The sequence below is a fragment of the Acinonyx jubatus genome, chromosome D3 (genome assembly GCF_027475565.1).
Source record: "Acinonyx jubatus isolate Ajub_Pintada_27869175 chromosome D3, VMU_Ajub_asm_v1.0, whole genome shotgun sequence".
NCBI lineage: Eukaryota > Metazoa > Chordata > Mammalia > Carnivora > Felidae > Acinonyx > Acinonyx jubatus.
In genome coordinates, this window is record NC_069392.1 from 91,413,377 (window position 1) to 91,429,740 (window position 16,364).

General features: G+C 56.8%; 1 protein-coding gene across 2 annotated transcripts in view; it reads left to right on the forward strand.

Annotated features, from left to right (window-relative positions):
- The first annotated feature begins 8,254 nt into the window (after positions 1 to 8,254).
- The window catches only part of SALL3 (spalt like transcription factor 3), a 21,042-nt gene continuing 12,932 nt past the window's right edge, over positions 8,255 to 16,364 (forward strand). Inside the window, exon 1 of one of the 2 annotated variants that reach the window (XM_053206074.1) lies at positions 8,255 to 8,729. In XM_053206074.1, coding sequence (XP_053062049.1) covers positions 8,648 to 8,729 — 82 coding nt within the window. In that variant the 5' untranslated portion in view covers positions 8,255 to 8,647. The remainder of the gene's footprint in view (positions 8,730 to 16,364) is intronic. The other variant, XM_053206075.1, reaches the window with a different exon arrangement.

Sequence of the window (16,364 nt, forward strand, 5' to 3'; positions counted from 1 at the left end):
GAGAAGCGAGTCCATAGCGGAGACGGGGTCTCCTGCCTGAGCATCTCCTCTGCGGTGTGGATGAGTTGGTGATGGGGACACGGGAGACCCGTCACATCACGTGCTCCTTCCAAACCTCAGCTCTCTCTTCGGGCCTCTGAGCAGGCCCACTGCCCCAGGCCCCAGAGGCCAACCACCTCTATCCTCGCTCTGCCCTCACTCCCTCCCAGAGCCCGGCCTCCGGGCCTGCACCCTAGCGCACCCTCTCTGGTTTCAAGATCATGTCCCCTCTCCTCCTGCCTTCCAGAGCCTCGGGTTTCTCCGCACCCTACTCTCTATAACATTCTCTCTTTGCCACTAACACCTTTATTAGTGTCTGTGTTTCTCACCTGCCTGGTCCCCTCTTCCAGCCAAACGTTTTCCCTCTTGGCCTCTGAGCACGCCTGTCCTTCCCTGTGCTGGGAGGAGGCCCAGTTGGCCAAGAGGCTGGGGAGGAACTCACTGTGGAAGAGCAGAGCCGTCCCTCCTGTGAGCTGAGCTTAGCGAGGAAACACACCCACAATACTGCCATCACCCAGGGCCCCGAGGAGCCAGTGACACAGGGCGCCCGGCTTTGTGAGCCATGCCATGAGAGGCTGGCTGACGTCAGTACCCTGCAGCTCTGCCTCCTTGGGGAAGTCTGCAACCAACACTCAGAAGAGTGGGAACCCTTTGTAAAGCGAGTAAACTTCGGCTTTCAAGCCTATGCAATCTGGTTTCATAGGGTTCCTTAAAGCAGACAGCGCCTGTGTAGAAGCAAGCATTTCCAGACTTCAGGCAAATCCACTTTTCATCTAGTGATCAGAATTGTTACAAAAGATTCTTTTTTTTTTAAACTTTCTAATTCCAAGAAGATCCCTGTTTTTGGGGGACAGTGTGCCCCTCACTGAAGGGCAGGGACCCTCTCCGACCATGCAGGAGCTCTGTGTCCCCTCTTCCAGTCTGATTTCAGGCAGAAGAGTCTGCAGGAAGCGACGCACACAGCTCAAGGCACAGGAAGCACAACCGCCCGACACTGGTTACCAGTGGGGAAAAGAGGCAGCACTGGCTGGTGGCCTCAGGGGCACGTATGGGCCCTGGAACCCTGAAAAAATCCTCTTTCCCTGACCAGGGTGTCACCAAGGCTTAGAGAGACACCTCCCCCTCAGGCTCCTGCCTTGCAGGCCAGGCGGGAGGTGGCCCCCGTGTCTGGACATACCTGCTTATTTATTTAGCTAATCAGGTCATACGGCATGGTTTCAGTATGAGGCTGCTCCTTCTGCTGTCCTGACGTTCCTTGTCGTCTTGTTTTTATTTTTTTCCCTGGAGAATGTGAAGGGACTCTAATCTGTGTGATATTTGTTCCTCCTCTCCTGGGCCTGACCTGCCAGGACAGTCTGAAAGATCTGTTCTGCTAATAGCCCAGTGCAGGGGTTCACAGTGAAGACATCCATCCTTAAACAGGAGCACCTGATGGCCTTTGTCCCCGTCACCGCGGTTCAAGGACTCTGGGTGAGTGCCTGGCCCACAGGCCTGGCCTTCTGCAGAATTTCAGCTCTGCACTTTTGCAGAGCTCGGAGCCAAAGCAAATGACATTTGTGATAATGAGAAAGCCAAGACGGATGGGAACGGTCACATCAAAGTTGTGCCCGCTTTTCTGAAACTTCTTTGAACATGTTAGGAAGACGGGTGTGCTGTGCTCTGCGGCCAGGGGGATGGGGAGGGGGTGCCTCCCGCGCGGACAGTGCGCCCCACGCACAGGGCCGGGGCAGGGGGCGCCCGGGGACAGTCCTGCCTGCGTGCGCTCCGGCGGCCCCCACCTAGCAGAAGACGGCTTGGGGCCACTCTGACGCCACGTCGCCACCTCCCCCCCGCCCCCCCCCCTCCCGGGCCGGCACACGGCTCTGGGAGCCAGGACGACTGCGGGGCTGCGCGAGGTCACGAAATCACTCGTGGGGGTTCGTCCAAGACGCCTCCAGGCTGCGACCAAGCGAGGTGGCCTGGCGTGGAGGGGTCGGCGCCAAAAGGGTGAGGGTGGGAGGGGCCCCAGAGCCTGGTCCTGGGCGGGGGTCGGCCCGAAGAGGGCGGTGGGCTCAGCGGGGAGTGAGCCGGGACCGCCTCCGGCCTGAAGCCCACGGCGCCCCGCCCCACCTGGCAAGACCCGGGCCCGCAGGCGCCGCCCTGGGGACCCCCCCCCCCCCCCCCCCCCGCGCAGCGGGACCGGACCTCCCTGGGGCAGGCCCGACGGGGAGGGGCCGCGGAGTGGCTTTGTCCCATAGAAGGAGCGGAATCTAGGCTGGGGGGGGGGGGGAACCCTTGTGCCCGCAGCCCCCGCGGCGCTAATTAGGAAACCGCGGAGGTTGGGGAGGGGAGGCCCCCAGCCTGCTTGTGCCCGAGGGTTGCAGAAGTGCGGGGGGGGGGGGGGGCAGAAATGCGGGGGGGGGGCGGTTGGGGCGGGGGTGTCGAGTGAAAGGGTCCCCGAAGACCGCCGCCTGTCTACACCAGAATCGAAGCCTGTAGAATCGAATTCAACGCGGGGCCGAAGAGGTTCCAGGACTCAGAAGTTGGGGTCCTGCTTGCGTCCCCCTCCCCCCGCACCTCTAAGTCCCTCCTCCCAAAAGGCGCCCGAAACTCTCTTTGGAAGGGGCCTGGGCGTCCAGAGGCGCCTGCGGGGACACCCGCGCGCTGGGGGTGGGGTGGGGGGGGGGGTAGTGGGGGGTGGGGAGGCTCGTCCTTGCGCCAGGACTGCCCGGCTGGCGCGGGGGGCGGGGCGGGCGGGGGGGGGAGGGGGCAGGAAATGCCGTTAATTGGGGGAAATGCACACCAATTGCGCGGCGGCCTTTGATGTGCGCCTCCGGGCGCGGCCCCTCCACGCCGCCGAGCCCACCCGGCGTGCGCCCCACTCCCCGCTCTCCCGCGAGCGCAGCCGGCCGAGCGCCAAGGACGTGTGACATTGGTGTGGAAAAGCAGGGGGCCGTGGGTCTCCTTCCGTCACGCAGCTCTCGTGGGGCCCCTTCCGTCTCTCCCCGAGCCCCTGGCCTCCCGGCGCCCCGGGTCCCGGGGGCGGGGTGGGTGGGGAGGCCGCGCGCTGCGGAGCACGGCCACGCTGACCGCGGTCGCGGAGCAGGAGCGGCCGCCGCGTGTCGGCCCAGCGTGCGTCCACATACAAATATAGTGCTCGTCCAAATGACATTCCGCTCACTCTCCCTCTTGCCCCCCCCCCTTTTCTTTTCATCATCAGCAAATAAAGATTAGCTGGTAAGATTATAGAAAGCGTTTTCAGGCTGGCGCTGATCTTTATTCCAGAGGCTTTGTGATGATATTGATGATGATGATGGTCAAGTGGACAGTTTGATTTTTGTGTTTGGAGCTAGTTATAAAGAATCAATATTATATCAAGGGGTAACTTTCGTGATAAAGGACTTTAACCACTCTGGCTATTCATCATAAGTCTGTAGCAAGCAGATAGGTCAAAAGAAATTATATTGCACTAAAGAGTGAGCCTTCTTATCTCTCCCATACCAGGGGAATAGGGACAAGCCGATCGATACAGTAGCTGGTGTATGCTTCTTGCAATTATCAATAGCTGCTTTCGCCTTTTGAGGCCTGCATCTAATAATGCAAGCTAATAATAATCGTTTGAGCCTCCCTATGAGCAAGGAGTGAAAGTCGGAGCGGGCCGGCATTATTTATGTAATCACAGGGGCCGAAGTGCCCCTCCTAGGTCTACGTGCAACCCAGATACACAGTCTAACGGTCACAGAAGTACTGTCACGTCGTTTGCGTCCGCAAGTGTGAGCACTGTGGCCATGTGCGGACGCTTCTCTGCGTGACAGAAAAAGCCACCAAATGTTTGCCTGGGATGCCTGCCGGCCAGGTAGTCACTGTCCTGTGGCGAACATTCGAGATGCCACAGAGCACAGTCCTAGACGGATTGTACGCGATGCTCCTGGCTGCCATCTATTAAAAATTCCGACGTGTTTACCTCAATAGCTTTGAAAGCCAAGAGGGGGCCGGCAGGAGCTGAGTGGAATGTGGGTGAGGCGGGTGGTCCTGTGTTGGTTTATTTAAGGAGAACATTTCTTTTAAAGGTGAAACCTCTCTTCAAGTGGGTGGACAAAAAGCTTGGAAAAAGCATTTTCAAAAAGCCATAAATATATTTTGGGGCTACGTGTTTCCTAGCGCCCCCACAATGTAACAGAAAAGCAACATCTTTATAATTGGCACTTGACATGCTGTTTGCGTTGGGCTTTGGTACACCAAGCACAGATTTCCTGTTGATGGAAACATTTATCATCGTGACTGCCCCAGAGTGGCAGGTGGTGTTATCAATTACCTCTTCTTACCAATAATAATATTAGTATGGTAATATCTTTGCTCAAGTGAGAACCAATTAGCGGTCACTTGTCACAGCATTAAAGACACAAAATCATGCTGAATTTAATGGCAAGGACCTAAAACAAAAGTTGGGGGTAGGGGAGGAACCGGAGAAGGCAGTGAAGGCCAGTGACAAGAACTCTGATGGGGGGGGTCGGAGGGGGGGATGAAAGGAGACAGAAAATAAAGCTCTGATACTTGAATTCTTCTGTAGGGAGTGGCCGGGGAAACGCGCCCACGATAAAGCACCAACTGTCCCTTAGGTAAAAGTATGCTGTGTGGACGGACACCCAGGTACCTTCAGTAAAGTGGGATGTGAAAACAGAACCCTTCAACCTCCCGGTGTGAAGTCCAGCTTGCAGACAGGCTTTCTGTTTCATCTGAATAAGTGGGACAAATTAAATCAAACATCTAATTACATGTTCCACTAATGTAAAATCTACAGTATTAATTTGTAAATGATATTATTTAAGCAGACAAAACAATAATGTGTCGCCTCTTAAGACGAAAACAACATTGCAAGAGGAAAGACGACGAACAAATTAGATTTAATTACAGAGAAGAAAAGCAACTTTGGTTTCTGCAACAGTGTTTAGGTATCACAATATTTTAATGGGCAGTGGTCATGTGACGGTAAGCATGTGTGTTCGGCACGCAGGAGTCGCGCCCGCACCTCGGGTGCACATTTCCGTGGTTGCCTTTAATCCAGGCGCGACTGGAGGATAATCCTGTCGCTCATTTCTGAAAATATGCTGTTGACACGCTGTCACCTCGCAATAAATCTATTGTTGTGACTCAAGCTTAAGATGCATGTGCTTTCATTAAAACTTGCTGCACTGAATAAAAACCATTAAAGAAAAGTGTAAGATCTGCGGAGGGAAGCCAGGAAGGCAGAGCAGGTAAGAGAGGAGGTAATGCGCCTTTTGCTTTGCACCTTAAAAAAAAAAAAAAAAAAATCATAGATCTTGTTTGCCCCGTCGGTGTTTGCAAGGCGGCGCCAGATTCACTGATGTGCACTTTTGGCGAGAAATTTGCGCAGGTTCCCATTTTTCATAACCCGCCCCCCCCCAACCCTCTCGTCCACGTCTGCTCGATTTTCTCAACGAAATCCCCGAGCAGGGCGCGCGGAGGGCGGCGTGGAGCCTGCGACTTCACGCAGCCCACTGCACCCTGCGCACCGGGGCGGGGACCCGAGCCCACCGCGGGCGGGCAGGTCGGGCCCGCGCAGCTCCGGGTCCTGCGTCGGCTCCCCGCGTGAGCGCCACTGTGTCCACCACGGCGCCGAGCGCAGCCCGCTGCGTCTTCCCCCTTGCAAAGCTCTGCACGACTTGCGCGACGCCTCTGCAATCCGAGGGCTAGCTTCTTACAGATAAAGGGCCGGGGTCCCAGATTCGCCTCCACTGGAGGGACCTAAAAGATCCTCTCCAAGACCACACCTCGTAGAAAATGCAGAGCAAGTTGACAAAATTAAAACAGTCGCGTTCGGAAGTCCCAGGAAGACCTAGGGACATCCTGCCCGTGTGCGGGGAAGAGGCTGGGGGCAGGGGGCGGCGGACAGAAAAGGTGGGGGGCGGCGCGCGCAAAGCAGCCCAAAGAGGAGGCGAGGGTGCTGTGGGGGCCAGCAGGCTGCGGGGGAGCCGGGCTCGGGCTTCCTCTGAAAGGCTTCGGACGCTGCGGGAGCCTACGTTTGCCGCTGCTTCTTAAAGTGTGGGTTTTTAAAAAGAGGGAAAGAAAGAATTAACCGGGTCACAAAAAGCAGTGCACCTTTAACCAGGGGTCCGACCCACCGAGGATTGTTCCGAGTTTTTCTCCTCTGGAAACACGGCACCGAAATCCACCTTTCTGCCGCGGCTTTGCAACTTCCCCCAAGTCTTGCCGGTCCTGCGAATTCTGCCAGAAACTTCCATCCGCCACAACCGCCCACCCCCACCCCCCAACACGCTCCCTTCCTCTCCCCCGCCCCCGTTTCCCTCTGCCCAGCTAAGTTCCCGGCCCGCTCGCCCCAAAGCCCAGGCTGCAGGCTGCAAACTTTTCACCGCCTAGCGCCAGTGCCGGATGCTAGAGCGTCCCCGAAATGCTCCAAGCATTTGCCAAAGTTCACAGGGTAACGGCGACGGGCGGCCGCCTCCCCCCAACGGCTTAACCAGAGAATTGTGGTGTGGGGCACACAGCCCCGGACTTCAAACATCTTTTATGTGCCTTTTTATTCTTTTCAAAACCAGAATCACCCAAATGAATATGCCTGCCACTAAGAAGCAAAAACAAAACCAACCTTAAAGGTTTTTGCTTTTTGCTTTTTTTGGAGGGGGAGACAAATGTGGCGGCGGGGGCTGTTTGGAGACGATTCGGACCCGCGCGCTTCCTTCCTCCGAATGATTTTCCTCCAGCTCAAAGCTGTTGCTTCGTGAAACTTACACAATTAGAGTCGGGAGAGAGAACGCAGGCTGGGAAGGGAGAAGATTCTAGAACGGAAAAGAAGCCTGCGGAGAGCTGGGCGAGCCGCGCAGGGTCGGGGTCCGTCCCGTGGAGGAGGGGGGTTCCCGCAGCCAGGAGCGCCCCACCCCCAGCCACGCGAGGAGCTGCAGCCCTCCTGGCGCTCGGGGCTGGAGAGTCACCGCCCGCTCCCTCCCCCGCCCCCCCCCCCCCCACAGCGCACGACACCGGGGAGGCCATCTGTGCCAAAGCTTCGTACCACACAGGGCCACTTGAGAGGACAAAAATAAGAAATTTGGGAAATGAAAAAAGACAAACTGGGACCAGGGGCAGCGCGCGCGCGCGGCGGCGCCAGGGCCTGGGGCACATCCTGGTGGCCGCTCGGGGACCGAGGACACGCGCGAGAGTGAGCACGCGGGAGTGGGCGAGGGCGCGTGTGCACGGGGAGGGGGGGGTGCGCGCGCGGAGCCAGGGCGCGTGCGTGTGAGCGCGGGCGAAGGGTGGGCGAGTCTGCGGGAGCGCGCCGCGCCGGCCGCCCGAGGGTGCGGGGCCAGGCCCGACGCGAGCGACCCTCTCACTTGCACCCACCCACCCACCCCACCCCTCGCCGCAAATCACCCCCGAAAGTCCTAGAACGCAGCGGGCCGAGCGCGGCACTTCCCTGGACTCGGAACTTTGAGTCGCGCGGCCTCGGGGCACCTTGTGCCCCTGCCCGCTCCGCAGGCGCCCCGGCCCGGCATCCGTCGGGAAGGGGAGCCGGTGGGGGTAGAGGTGGGGGGGGGAGGGTGACACCGCGGCCCCGCCGTCCCCTCCCTCCCCTTGGATTTCAGGAGCCGGTGGCGGCGGGGAGGCCCGGCGGGCGGGGCGGGCGCTCCGAGTCGGAGGGGCCCGGGGGGGAGGGGCGGAGAGACAGGGGGACGCAGGGGAGGGGGGACGCAGGGGAGGGGGGGCGCGGGGAGGGGAGAGGAGGGGAGGGGAGGAGCCGCGCGGCCCGCGCCGCTTCCGAACCGGAAAGTTGGTCTTGCCGAAGTCCCGCCACCCCGGCGTGCGCACTCCGCTCCGCTCCGGCCGCGAGCCTCCGAGCCGGGCCGGCCGCCGGGGGAGCCCGCGGAGGGGACGCGAGCCCGGAGAGGAGAGCCGGTCCGCAGCCTGGGGCACCTGAGCCCGAGCGCGGCCGGCGCGCCGAGCGAGACCCGCCGCCGAGGAGCCGAGCCGGCCGGCCCTGCGCGCCCGGAGCGCAGGCGGCGCGGCGCCCGAGCGGGCCGGCGAGACAAAGACGCCCGGGCCGGAGCCCTGCCCGCGGCCGCTCGCTCCGGGAGGGGCGGCCGGGCGGCGGCGGCGGCGGCGGCGGCGGCAGGGGGGGGGGGCGCGCGCGGGGCGCGGGGCGGCGGCGCACACGCTCTATAAAGGGGCGAGCCCGGCGCGCCGGCGGAGACGGCGCCGCGCGGACGCCGCCAAAGTTTGCCGCCTGTGCCCCGGGCAGCGCGGCCGCCGCGCCCCGCGCCCCGCCGGCCCGGGCCCCGCGGAGCGATGTGAGCGCCGCCGCGCCGGGTCCCGCAGGCGCCCCTCGCCCCGCGCGGCCGCTAATTGCGAGCGCGGCCTCATTTGCATAGGCCGCCGGGGCCGCTGGAGGCCGGCCAATCGGCGCGGCCCGCCGCTAATGGCCATGCATTATTCACCAGCCTAATTGCTCAGCCCCATGCGCGGCCCGCGCAGCCGCCGCCGCCGCCGCCGCCGCCGCCGCCGCCGCCCGCGCCCCGCGCCCCGCGCCCCGTGCCGTCCCCGCCGGCCGCCCCGCTGACGCCGATGCCCCGCGCGGGGCCCGCGCGCCGCTAGCAGCATGTCTCGGCGCAAGCAGGCCAAGCCCCAGCACCTCAAGTCGGACGAGGAGCTGCCGCCGCCGGACGGGGCTCCCGAGCACGGTGAGGGGCCGCGGGGGGTCGGGCCGGCGGGGCGCCGCGCGGGCTGGGGGAGCCGCCGGCCGCGGGGCCGGTGCGCGGTGCCCGGCCCCGGCGGGCCGGCCGCGGGGACCCCGGTCTTGCCCGGAGCGCGCGGCGCGGAGTTGCGGGCAAGTAAAGTTGGCTCGGCTGCCGGGAGTTGGGGCGCGGGCGCAGCGGGGCTCGGGGCCGGCTGGGGGTCGGAGCTGCCGGGGGAGGGAGGCAGTGGAGCGGGGGCGGGGGTGGGGGGGGGCGACGGGAGGTGAGCCCGCGCGCCGCAGCCGCCGCGCTAACCTCCGGGCTCCCCGGGTACGGACGCCGGGCCTGGCCTCGGCTACCGCGCGACTCCCGGGCCAGCGCGGCGGCGGTGGCTGCGGCGCGTCCCGGGCTCACCTCCCGCCGGACTCCGGGCCGGGGAGGCCGGCCGCCCGGGCAGCTTTGTTCGGGGCCGGGGCCCCGCGGCGGTGCGCGCTTGGAGCGGGGCCGCCGACCCCGACCCCCCCCCCCCCAGCCGGCCCGCCCCCACCCCCCACCCCGCCCCGGCCCGCCGGCCTCGTGTGCCCCGAGGGCCGCGAAGCCTGCGGGGGCCCGGCCTTCCTCGTGGCCGCCCCGGGACTGAAGCCGGGCGAGCCCCGCCGCGGCCTGGGGGTGGTCCCTGCGCGCGGGGTTGGTGGGGGGGGGGGGTGGGGGAGACCCGGCTTCCCTCCGGCGGTGGCCGGGCGAGCGGGGGGCAGCGGCCGGGTGTCCCCGGGGGTGGCGCGGGGCTCGGGCTGCCCGGCTGGTCCGCTGGCCGCGGGGCCGGGCACCCCGGACGCGGAGACGCGTCCTTGTGCCGCGAGCCCCGGGCCGTGCGCACGGAAACAAAAGGAAAGAAAAGTTTATCACGCGGCGCCGGAAAGTTTGGCGACACGGGTGCGTGTCCGCGTCGGGAGCCGGCGGGCGGCGGGCGGCGGCCTCGCCCGGGTCTTTTTGTGGCCGTGGAGGTGGGGAGCCCCGCGTGCAGCCCTGGCACCCGAGATGAGAGCGGCAGATATGCTAAAAAGAAACGCTTGCATATGGTGGGTAGATTAGGGACAAAGAATCTTTTTGTCATGGAAATGGGTTTTTTTTTTGTTTTGTTTACTTCATCACATAGAATTTCTCACACTTGGTTTGTTTTGTATTGGCCTCAATGACTACATGATCAAATGAATGGATTTATTTCTGCCGAATGAGAAAGACAGTCTTTCCCTCAAAAGAACTACATTGCATCCCAGCGAGGAATTTTAAAGCTTTATTATTGTGGCTGCTGAATAGCTTAAACTCGGCTTTCACAGCCGCCCCAAAATGCAACAATGTAAATACTTCTCCGCTTTGTAGGCTCCTTATCAAAATGTGCACTGTCTCCTTCTATTAAAGCATATTTTAATTAATAGAGTAAAACCCCTCGTGTTTAACAATTAGCAAGCCGAGGCCCTGCTATTCATTTTTAATTCCACGTCAGAGCCGGGAGCCCGGTGAGCTGATAGTGTAAACACGTTGAGGGATGTGTAGCCCACATTCGAAAACCCAAGATGCAGCAAATTATTTACCAGTCCGCCTCTGGATCCTTGCCCTTACCCAGTTTATTCGGTGCTGAGACCTACTCAGGATTTTCACCCGTCGTCGTCCGATTAAAGTTTGTCAAGCTGGTGTTTTCCACCGTCGTTGGGAATTGTAGTCAAGACATTGCCACAGTTCCTGATCGTATTTTGCAACAGGCCAGAAATAGCCTGTCTGGGGCTGAGCCTTCCTCAAGTAGTGTGTTTCCTGGATTGTTTTAAGGGTACTTTGGGGGGAACTGTTTAAAAAAATAAGTTCTTTCTGATTTAATTATTCTGAACTGATTGTTGGTGGAGTATAAAAGATACCCTGTTCTCTGCTCACTCGAGGAATGCTCGCGGATGTAGTAGTCTGTCGTGATCGTCGTGAGTAGGATAACGAAAATATTTTTCTTAAGGGAAATGCTGGTGAAAGCTCCCTTACTCCCAACATGAATCACATATCCTGGAAATTTTAATTTTGCCAAATGCCGTTGGAAATAAACAGACCGTGCATGAAGTTAGAAGAGAAGCCAAGTTAGTTTACAGGGTCGTGGAAACAAAGTAAATACTTCTTTTGTATCACTTCGGGCGTGACATGTTAATGAAAGCAGGAGATGCGTGAAGAAAAATGGAAGGTTATCGATAATGCAAATACACGCAGAATTCTCAGTGCGGTACAGGGGACGGCAGCAGGGCACAGCCATGTTAATTTACAGTAAAAAGAGTTTATTCCCCAAGAAAAGGATTTCCCAGGCTTTGGTGTTGAGGCAAGCAATGAAATGGTAGCAACCCAGAAATAGCTCCAGTGTTCCCCAAACCTGATCACCGTGGCAGAAATGAAATATGACAACGTGTCTAAAAGGAGGAAAGGTAGTGATGGCCGATGGTAAGTTCTAGAGTGACCGTGTTGTAGAATTTTATTTTAAGGATGCCGGAGACTAAACGTTCCCTGTGATAACTGTCTTTTGAGACGGCAGATCATTTCATTCCTATTTGTGAATGTGATGCAGCCTCAGAATTCAGTTGAACGTGTGCCATCAATAGTGAAACCTTTTGAGCCAGCTGAATATTTTTCTTCTAAGAAAAATTAATTAAAACTTCTGCCGGAACAGCACGTATACCCCTACCGAGAACTTTAAGAAAGTGTGGTACCGCTGTCCTTTGTTGTATTAAATACATCCTAATAAAGATGTATATTTTATTGTCGTTACACGGAAAAGCTGTATTTAAGGAACAACAAAAGCGTGTTGTAATTTAAAACAACTTGCCATCCTGGATTTTGTTTGTTAGCACTAATTGTTTCGAAGTGTTTTTGTTTTCCATATGGCTATCTTAAAAATCCTTTTAAATGTGGTGAGCATGTGATTGAAGAATTTACCAGTGGTCTTCACAGACTGTGTTTAAACTAAGGGAAAGGAGGCCACCAGCCCTCGGTGAGGAGATCCGTTTTCTTTTATCTGTATATGCATGGTTTGCCTGGAGTGCTCCCCCAGCCCACTACACGCATTTACAATTCAGCATTCCAAAAGGAAACAATACAGAAGCCACTTTCTAACATTGGTAGGCAGATTGTTTTCTCTGAAACATGAAAGGTGAAAAGTAACTGAGGAGAGCAGGAGGAGGAAGGAAAAGAAGAATTTGCAAATATTTATCTTAAAAATAACATTTTAAAAACTTAACCTATTTTAAAATGCCTAATTGGGTGGTCAACACAAAGCTCGCCAATTCCCACCTTCCAGAGAAAGAAGTGATTACGTGACAGTTAGGGGTTTTTTATGTGCATTTAAAACTTCACAACACATGCATAATCCAGTATTTTTAGATCTGTTCAGAGCCACAAAAAGAAGGCAAGCTGATTATTGTTTGCATACACGATGATGGCAAAAGTGGGTCAGATTTCATTTTCAACTGGAACCTCTGAGAGGGTTTGCCATTCATGTCTAGGTAGCTCTGAGAATATCCCGGGGAAGTCAACGAAGATCCAGCCAGGGCGCCCGTTGTGTGCACTGAGCATTAGTAGGAGTTTAGCATTCTTAACTGTGAGAATTGACACAGGGGGTTTTGGTTTTGGTTTTGGTGGTTTTTTTTTTTTTTTTTTTTTTTAAAGCAAAATAAGTCTTAGCTGCTAATGAGGTAATGCACTGTCTCTTAATGTTGCAAAGTAGCTCTAAGAAGGATACGTTTTGCATGATATTTATACAGCAGGAAGTTGTTTTTGTTCTGTTACTTTTTATTTTCCTACATGATTTGTAGACCAGTGGCCAGAATAAGACCAAAACATGCTAGGAAGATGAGACCCGGTCCCACTCACCCTGGGGCAGGTTGGAGTCGAGCGCGGGGCGAGTTGTCACATGTGTAAAATCTGTGTAAAAATTGAGTGCTTTAATTCTGCTTTAGATACACTCTTACATTAAAAAAAAAAAAAAAAAAGTCCTGCTCTTAGATTTTTCTCTTGTCATTTGAACAGTTCTAGGACTTAAAATGCAGCTAACTGTCAGTGTGGTTTCCAAGCAGACAAATAGCCCTAGTCATGTTACAGAAAGTGTAAAATATTAACTGAAATAATGAAATGCCGTAATGGGCTCTATTTATGTTAGAGATTAAGATTGATCTGTTGGTTAATTAAAGGGGACCTCCTCGCCTCGGCGGAAGTGTCCACCGGAGACCTGATGGCACCACTGTGGTGTCTGAATCTTGTCCTCCGTGGGCCTGTCTTTTCCAGTCGGCCCCGGTCTGCTCAGGCTGCCTCTGCGGCCCGCTCCCCGCTCCACCAGCCGGGCCCCGGGAAGGCAGGGCTGCGGAGTGTGGGGCCCTGGCTCTCCCCGAAGGTGGGTAGTTAGAGGCGCCGTGACAGGCCTTGCTGATTTAACCTTTGCCTGCTTTGCCCTGCCAGGGGTGGCCACTAGATGTCAAGCTCATAATACAATTAGTGCATCTGTGCTGTTGACCTTGGCAGCCGGACTCAACACTGTTCTATTAAGTGTTAACACTGAGTCTGAGAGTTAACTGGAGACCCGCGAGCCTGCTCCGTGCTGCCCGGCTTATCGAATGCCCATCTCCTCCGGCACAAGTGTTTATAGTTCTTAAAGAAGAGAGGACGGTTTCCTTTTGTTCGGCCGTTCCGTCTTGAACTGTGTAATTAACCCTGCAGGTGCCGTGGCACTTCGTCTGAATCCGTGGGCCTCCCTGGGCCCCCTCTCGCGAGGCGGCGCCGTTGGCTAATTCCGTCGTGTGGCTCTGTACGTGCAGAGCCGCCGGCCTCAACGACCCAGGGCGCTGGCTTTTCCCAGATGGCCTTTGGCATATGTGGAAAGCCGTAAGGTGCCGACAGATCACGGAAATGATTTAATAACCCAACCCCGGGTGCAGGGCGGCTGCACCCAGCGCGTCGGGAGCCCTGCTCCCGGACACAGTACACTGATGCTTCTCCAGGGCTGCTGAGACCCAGGTGTGTCTGCATCTACGGGGTCTCGCTCACTTCCGGCTCCTGCGTGTGTGGGCTACTCCCGAGGAGGCATGCCGGTCACGTGTGGCTCTACACCGTGCTCGTCTTCCCCAGAAGTGACCCCACACGAACCTTGTCTGCCCCCCTCACCAGACTTTGGGTGACCTGGGTCGCCCGGGTGCCGCATGTCGGGAGTCGTTGCCGTGTGGGCACGGGCCGGACCATCCGGAGGCAGCGGCCGCTGTGCGACCCCCACAGCGTAGCAGACACCTTCGTGTTGCGCGGGGCGTCCGAGCCGAGGTCGGGCCGCGTGTGTGGCTGCAGTCCACCTGCGCCACTCCATAAGGGGAACCGTGTCTCCCCCCCCCCCCCCCCCCCCGATGAGAAACTGCAGAGGTTTGAAGCAGAGGACGTTTGGTGACTGTGCCACAGGTGGTCTTTACTTAACAAATTTGAGATGTGGGCCACTGAGGCGACAGAAGCCCGCGCGCGGGTCAGTGCTGGCGTTCAGCATAACCAGAGCGCCCCCCACTGTTCAGCTCCATGTGCACAAGCTCGGAGGTCCGGGGAAAAGGACAAAATTTTTCTATTGCGTCTGGAATTTCTTCTACATTGTTAAACACAGTAGGGGTCTCTATTTGTCCCCTCCTGTTTCGCAGCTTGGGCTCAGTGTGTGATAATTCATCTTTCTTCATGGGATTCAAAGCTATCATAAGGAGTTAAAAAGAATTAATTTGCAAGAAAAGAAGTGTCTTCTCACAGTTCAGGAAAACTTGAAAAATGCTTTCTAGATTTTTAAGGGGTGGTAAAGGCAAATGAGAAAGTACTTTTTCCTTTCCCGAAGGCCCACGTGGCCTTTTATGGTTCCCAGTTAAAGTGGAGAAGTTAACATCCCTTTCCCAGCGCTGAACGATCCTTTTGTTAATGGCACAGAATTAAAAGCGGGTAGCAGAAGCGTAGCAGGACGAACGTGGGCATCTGGGGTTGGTAACCAAAATTAGAAACCCCTGTTTACCACGTGTTTGCACTGGGCAGCTTATTTAGTAGGTACTGTGCTCCTGCAAAGAGAAAACCGAAGAGCCCTGCCGGGAACCACGTTTGAAATCGAGGGAAGCTCAGATATTCTTAAATCTGTCGCCACAGTGCTTCTCACTTGTGGCTCTGAGAAGATGGTCGCGAGTGTGGGTTCTCTGTCATCTGCCACCTCGGCCCTCAGAAGACTGTCAGACACTTTCAGGCAGGGGAAACACGATACGCGTTATGTAACAGCAGGCATTAAAACTGAGAATAATGAAACGGTTTGGGGGGGTTCCTTTCCCGTCGAGGGATCTGTGCCTACGAACGGAAACCTTTCTCGTAAAGAACCCCCGTGTGTTTTATTCTTAAGATTGGTGTGGTAGGGGTTCTTTTGTTAGAGGCTTTCTTTAAAAGGCTGCGGGACCTATTTTCCTTCCGTAGACCCGAGCAACGCAGAACTTGCTCGAGAACATTCGAACAGTGATAAAAGCCCCAAAATTCTTCAGTATAAGTAGCAAGTGTGGGGATAGCTGTGAACTAATTATGCATTTCCTCTCGTAAACTGAAGCAGCTTTATTTTTCAGCCCCTGTTCTCTTCCCTCCCCCGACCGCGTTCAGGAGAACCGGTTCAGCCTTAAAGCTCCAGCGCCCAGCTTGAAGCCACGGCCGGTACATGTCTGACCAAGGCCCAAGGAGAGTTTTCCTGGAACAGCCTCTTCCTCGCAGGGCCTGCCGCGGGTCCAGCATACGCTCTGGGCACCTTCGGGAGCAGCCTCGACCAAACCCTCTTGTTGCCCAGGATGGGGGGGGGACGCCCTTGGTTGCTGGCGAAGGGGTTAGTGGCTGTCTTCCCTCCCTGTGGTCTGGCCCCTGCCCTGTAGATGCCTGCCTCAGCCCGGCCTGTTTACTACAGCCCGAGGTCTCTCCATCCTTGAACAGGCAGGATGCGAAAAATAAATTACTGTGGCAATAGCGATGATGATTATAATGCTGGGTTTTCAGTCCCCTCTCTTAAGAAAGAAAGCATTTCTAATTGCTTTGGAAGTAAATCACACACTCTTGTATCCTTGTACTATTGTTACACCGGCTCGCTGACACTGTTTTACCTTGAAGTAAAAATTTGTAGCCGTGTTAAATGATGGATGTCATAACTTCTATTTGTGAAATACGAAGGCCAATTTCAAACGTAAATTAAAGCACCAGCACGGCTGCATGCGTGTGAATCCGACATAGAATTGGCTGAAAACAGTGGCGGGGTTAAAGGGCGTTAGAAGTTGTATAAATTGGGAGCTGCATTCAGATTTTCCCTTTTTAAAAAAAAAAAAGAGCACTGCCATCTCAGCACGTACGCACTTAATCACCGGAATGAGAAGCCCTGTCAAAGCAAGTTATAACAACTTCCTTTGTGTCGCCCTCTCTTGTGAGTGCATCAGAAGTTGGTGGCCTCACTCTGCACTTAACCCGGGAGTCGCCTAGAAGCTCGGCTCCGGGGAGGCTCCTCCCCAGCGAAGTCCCTTGAAGTGCTCCTTGCTGCTGTTGAACAACATTCTTAAGGCGCGGCGGGCCCAGAGTGCAAATCCGTAGTGAAACAGTCGA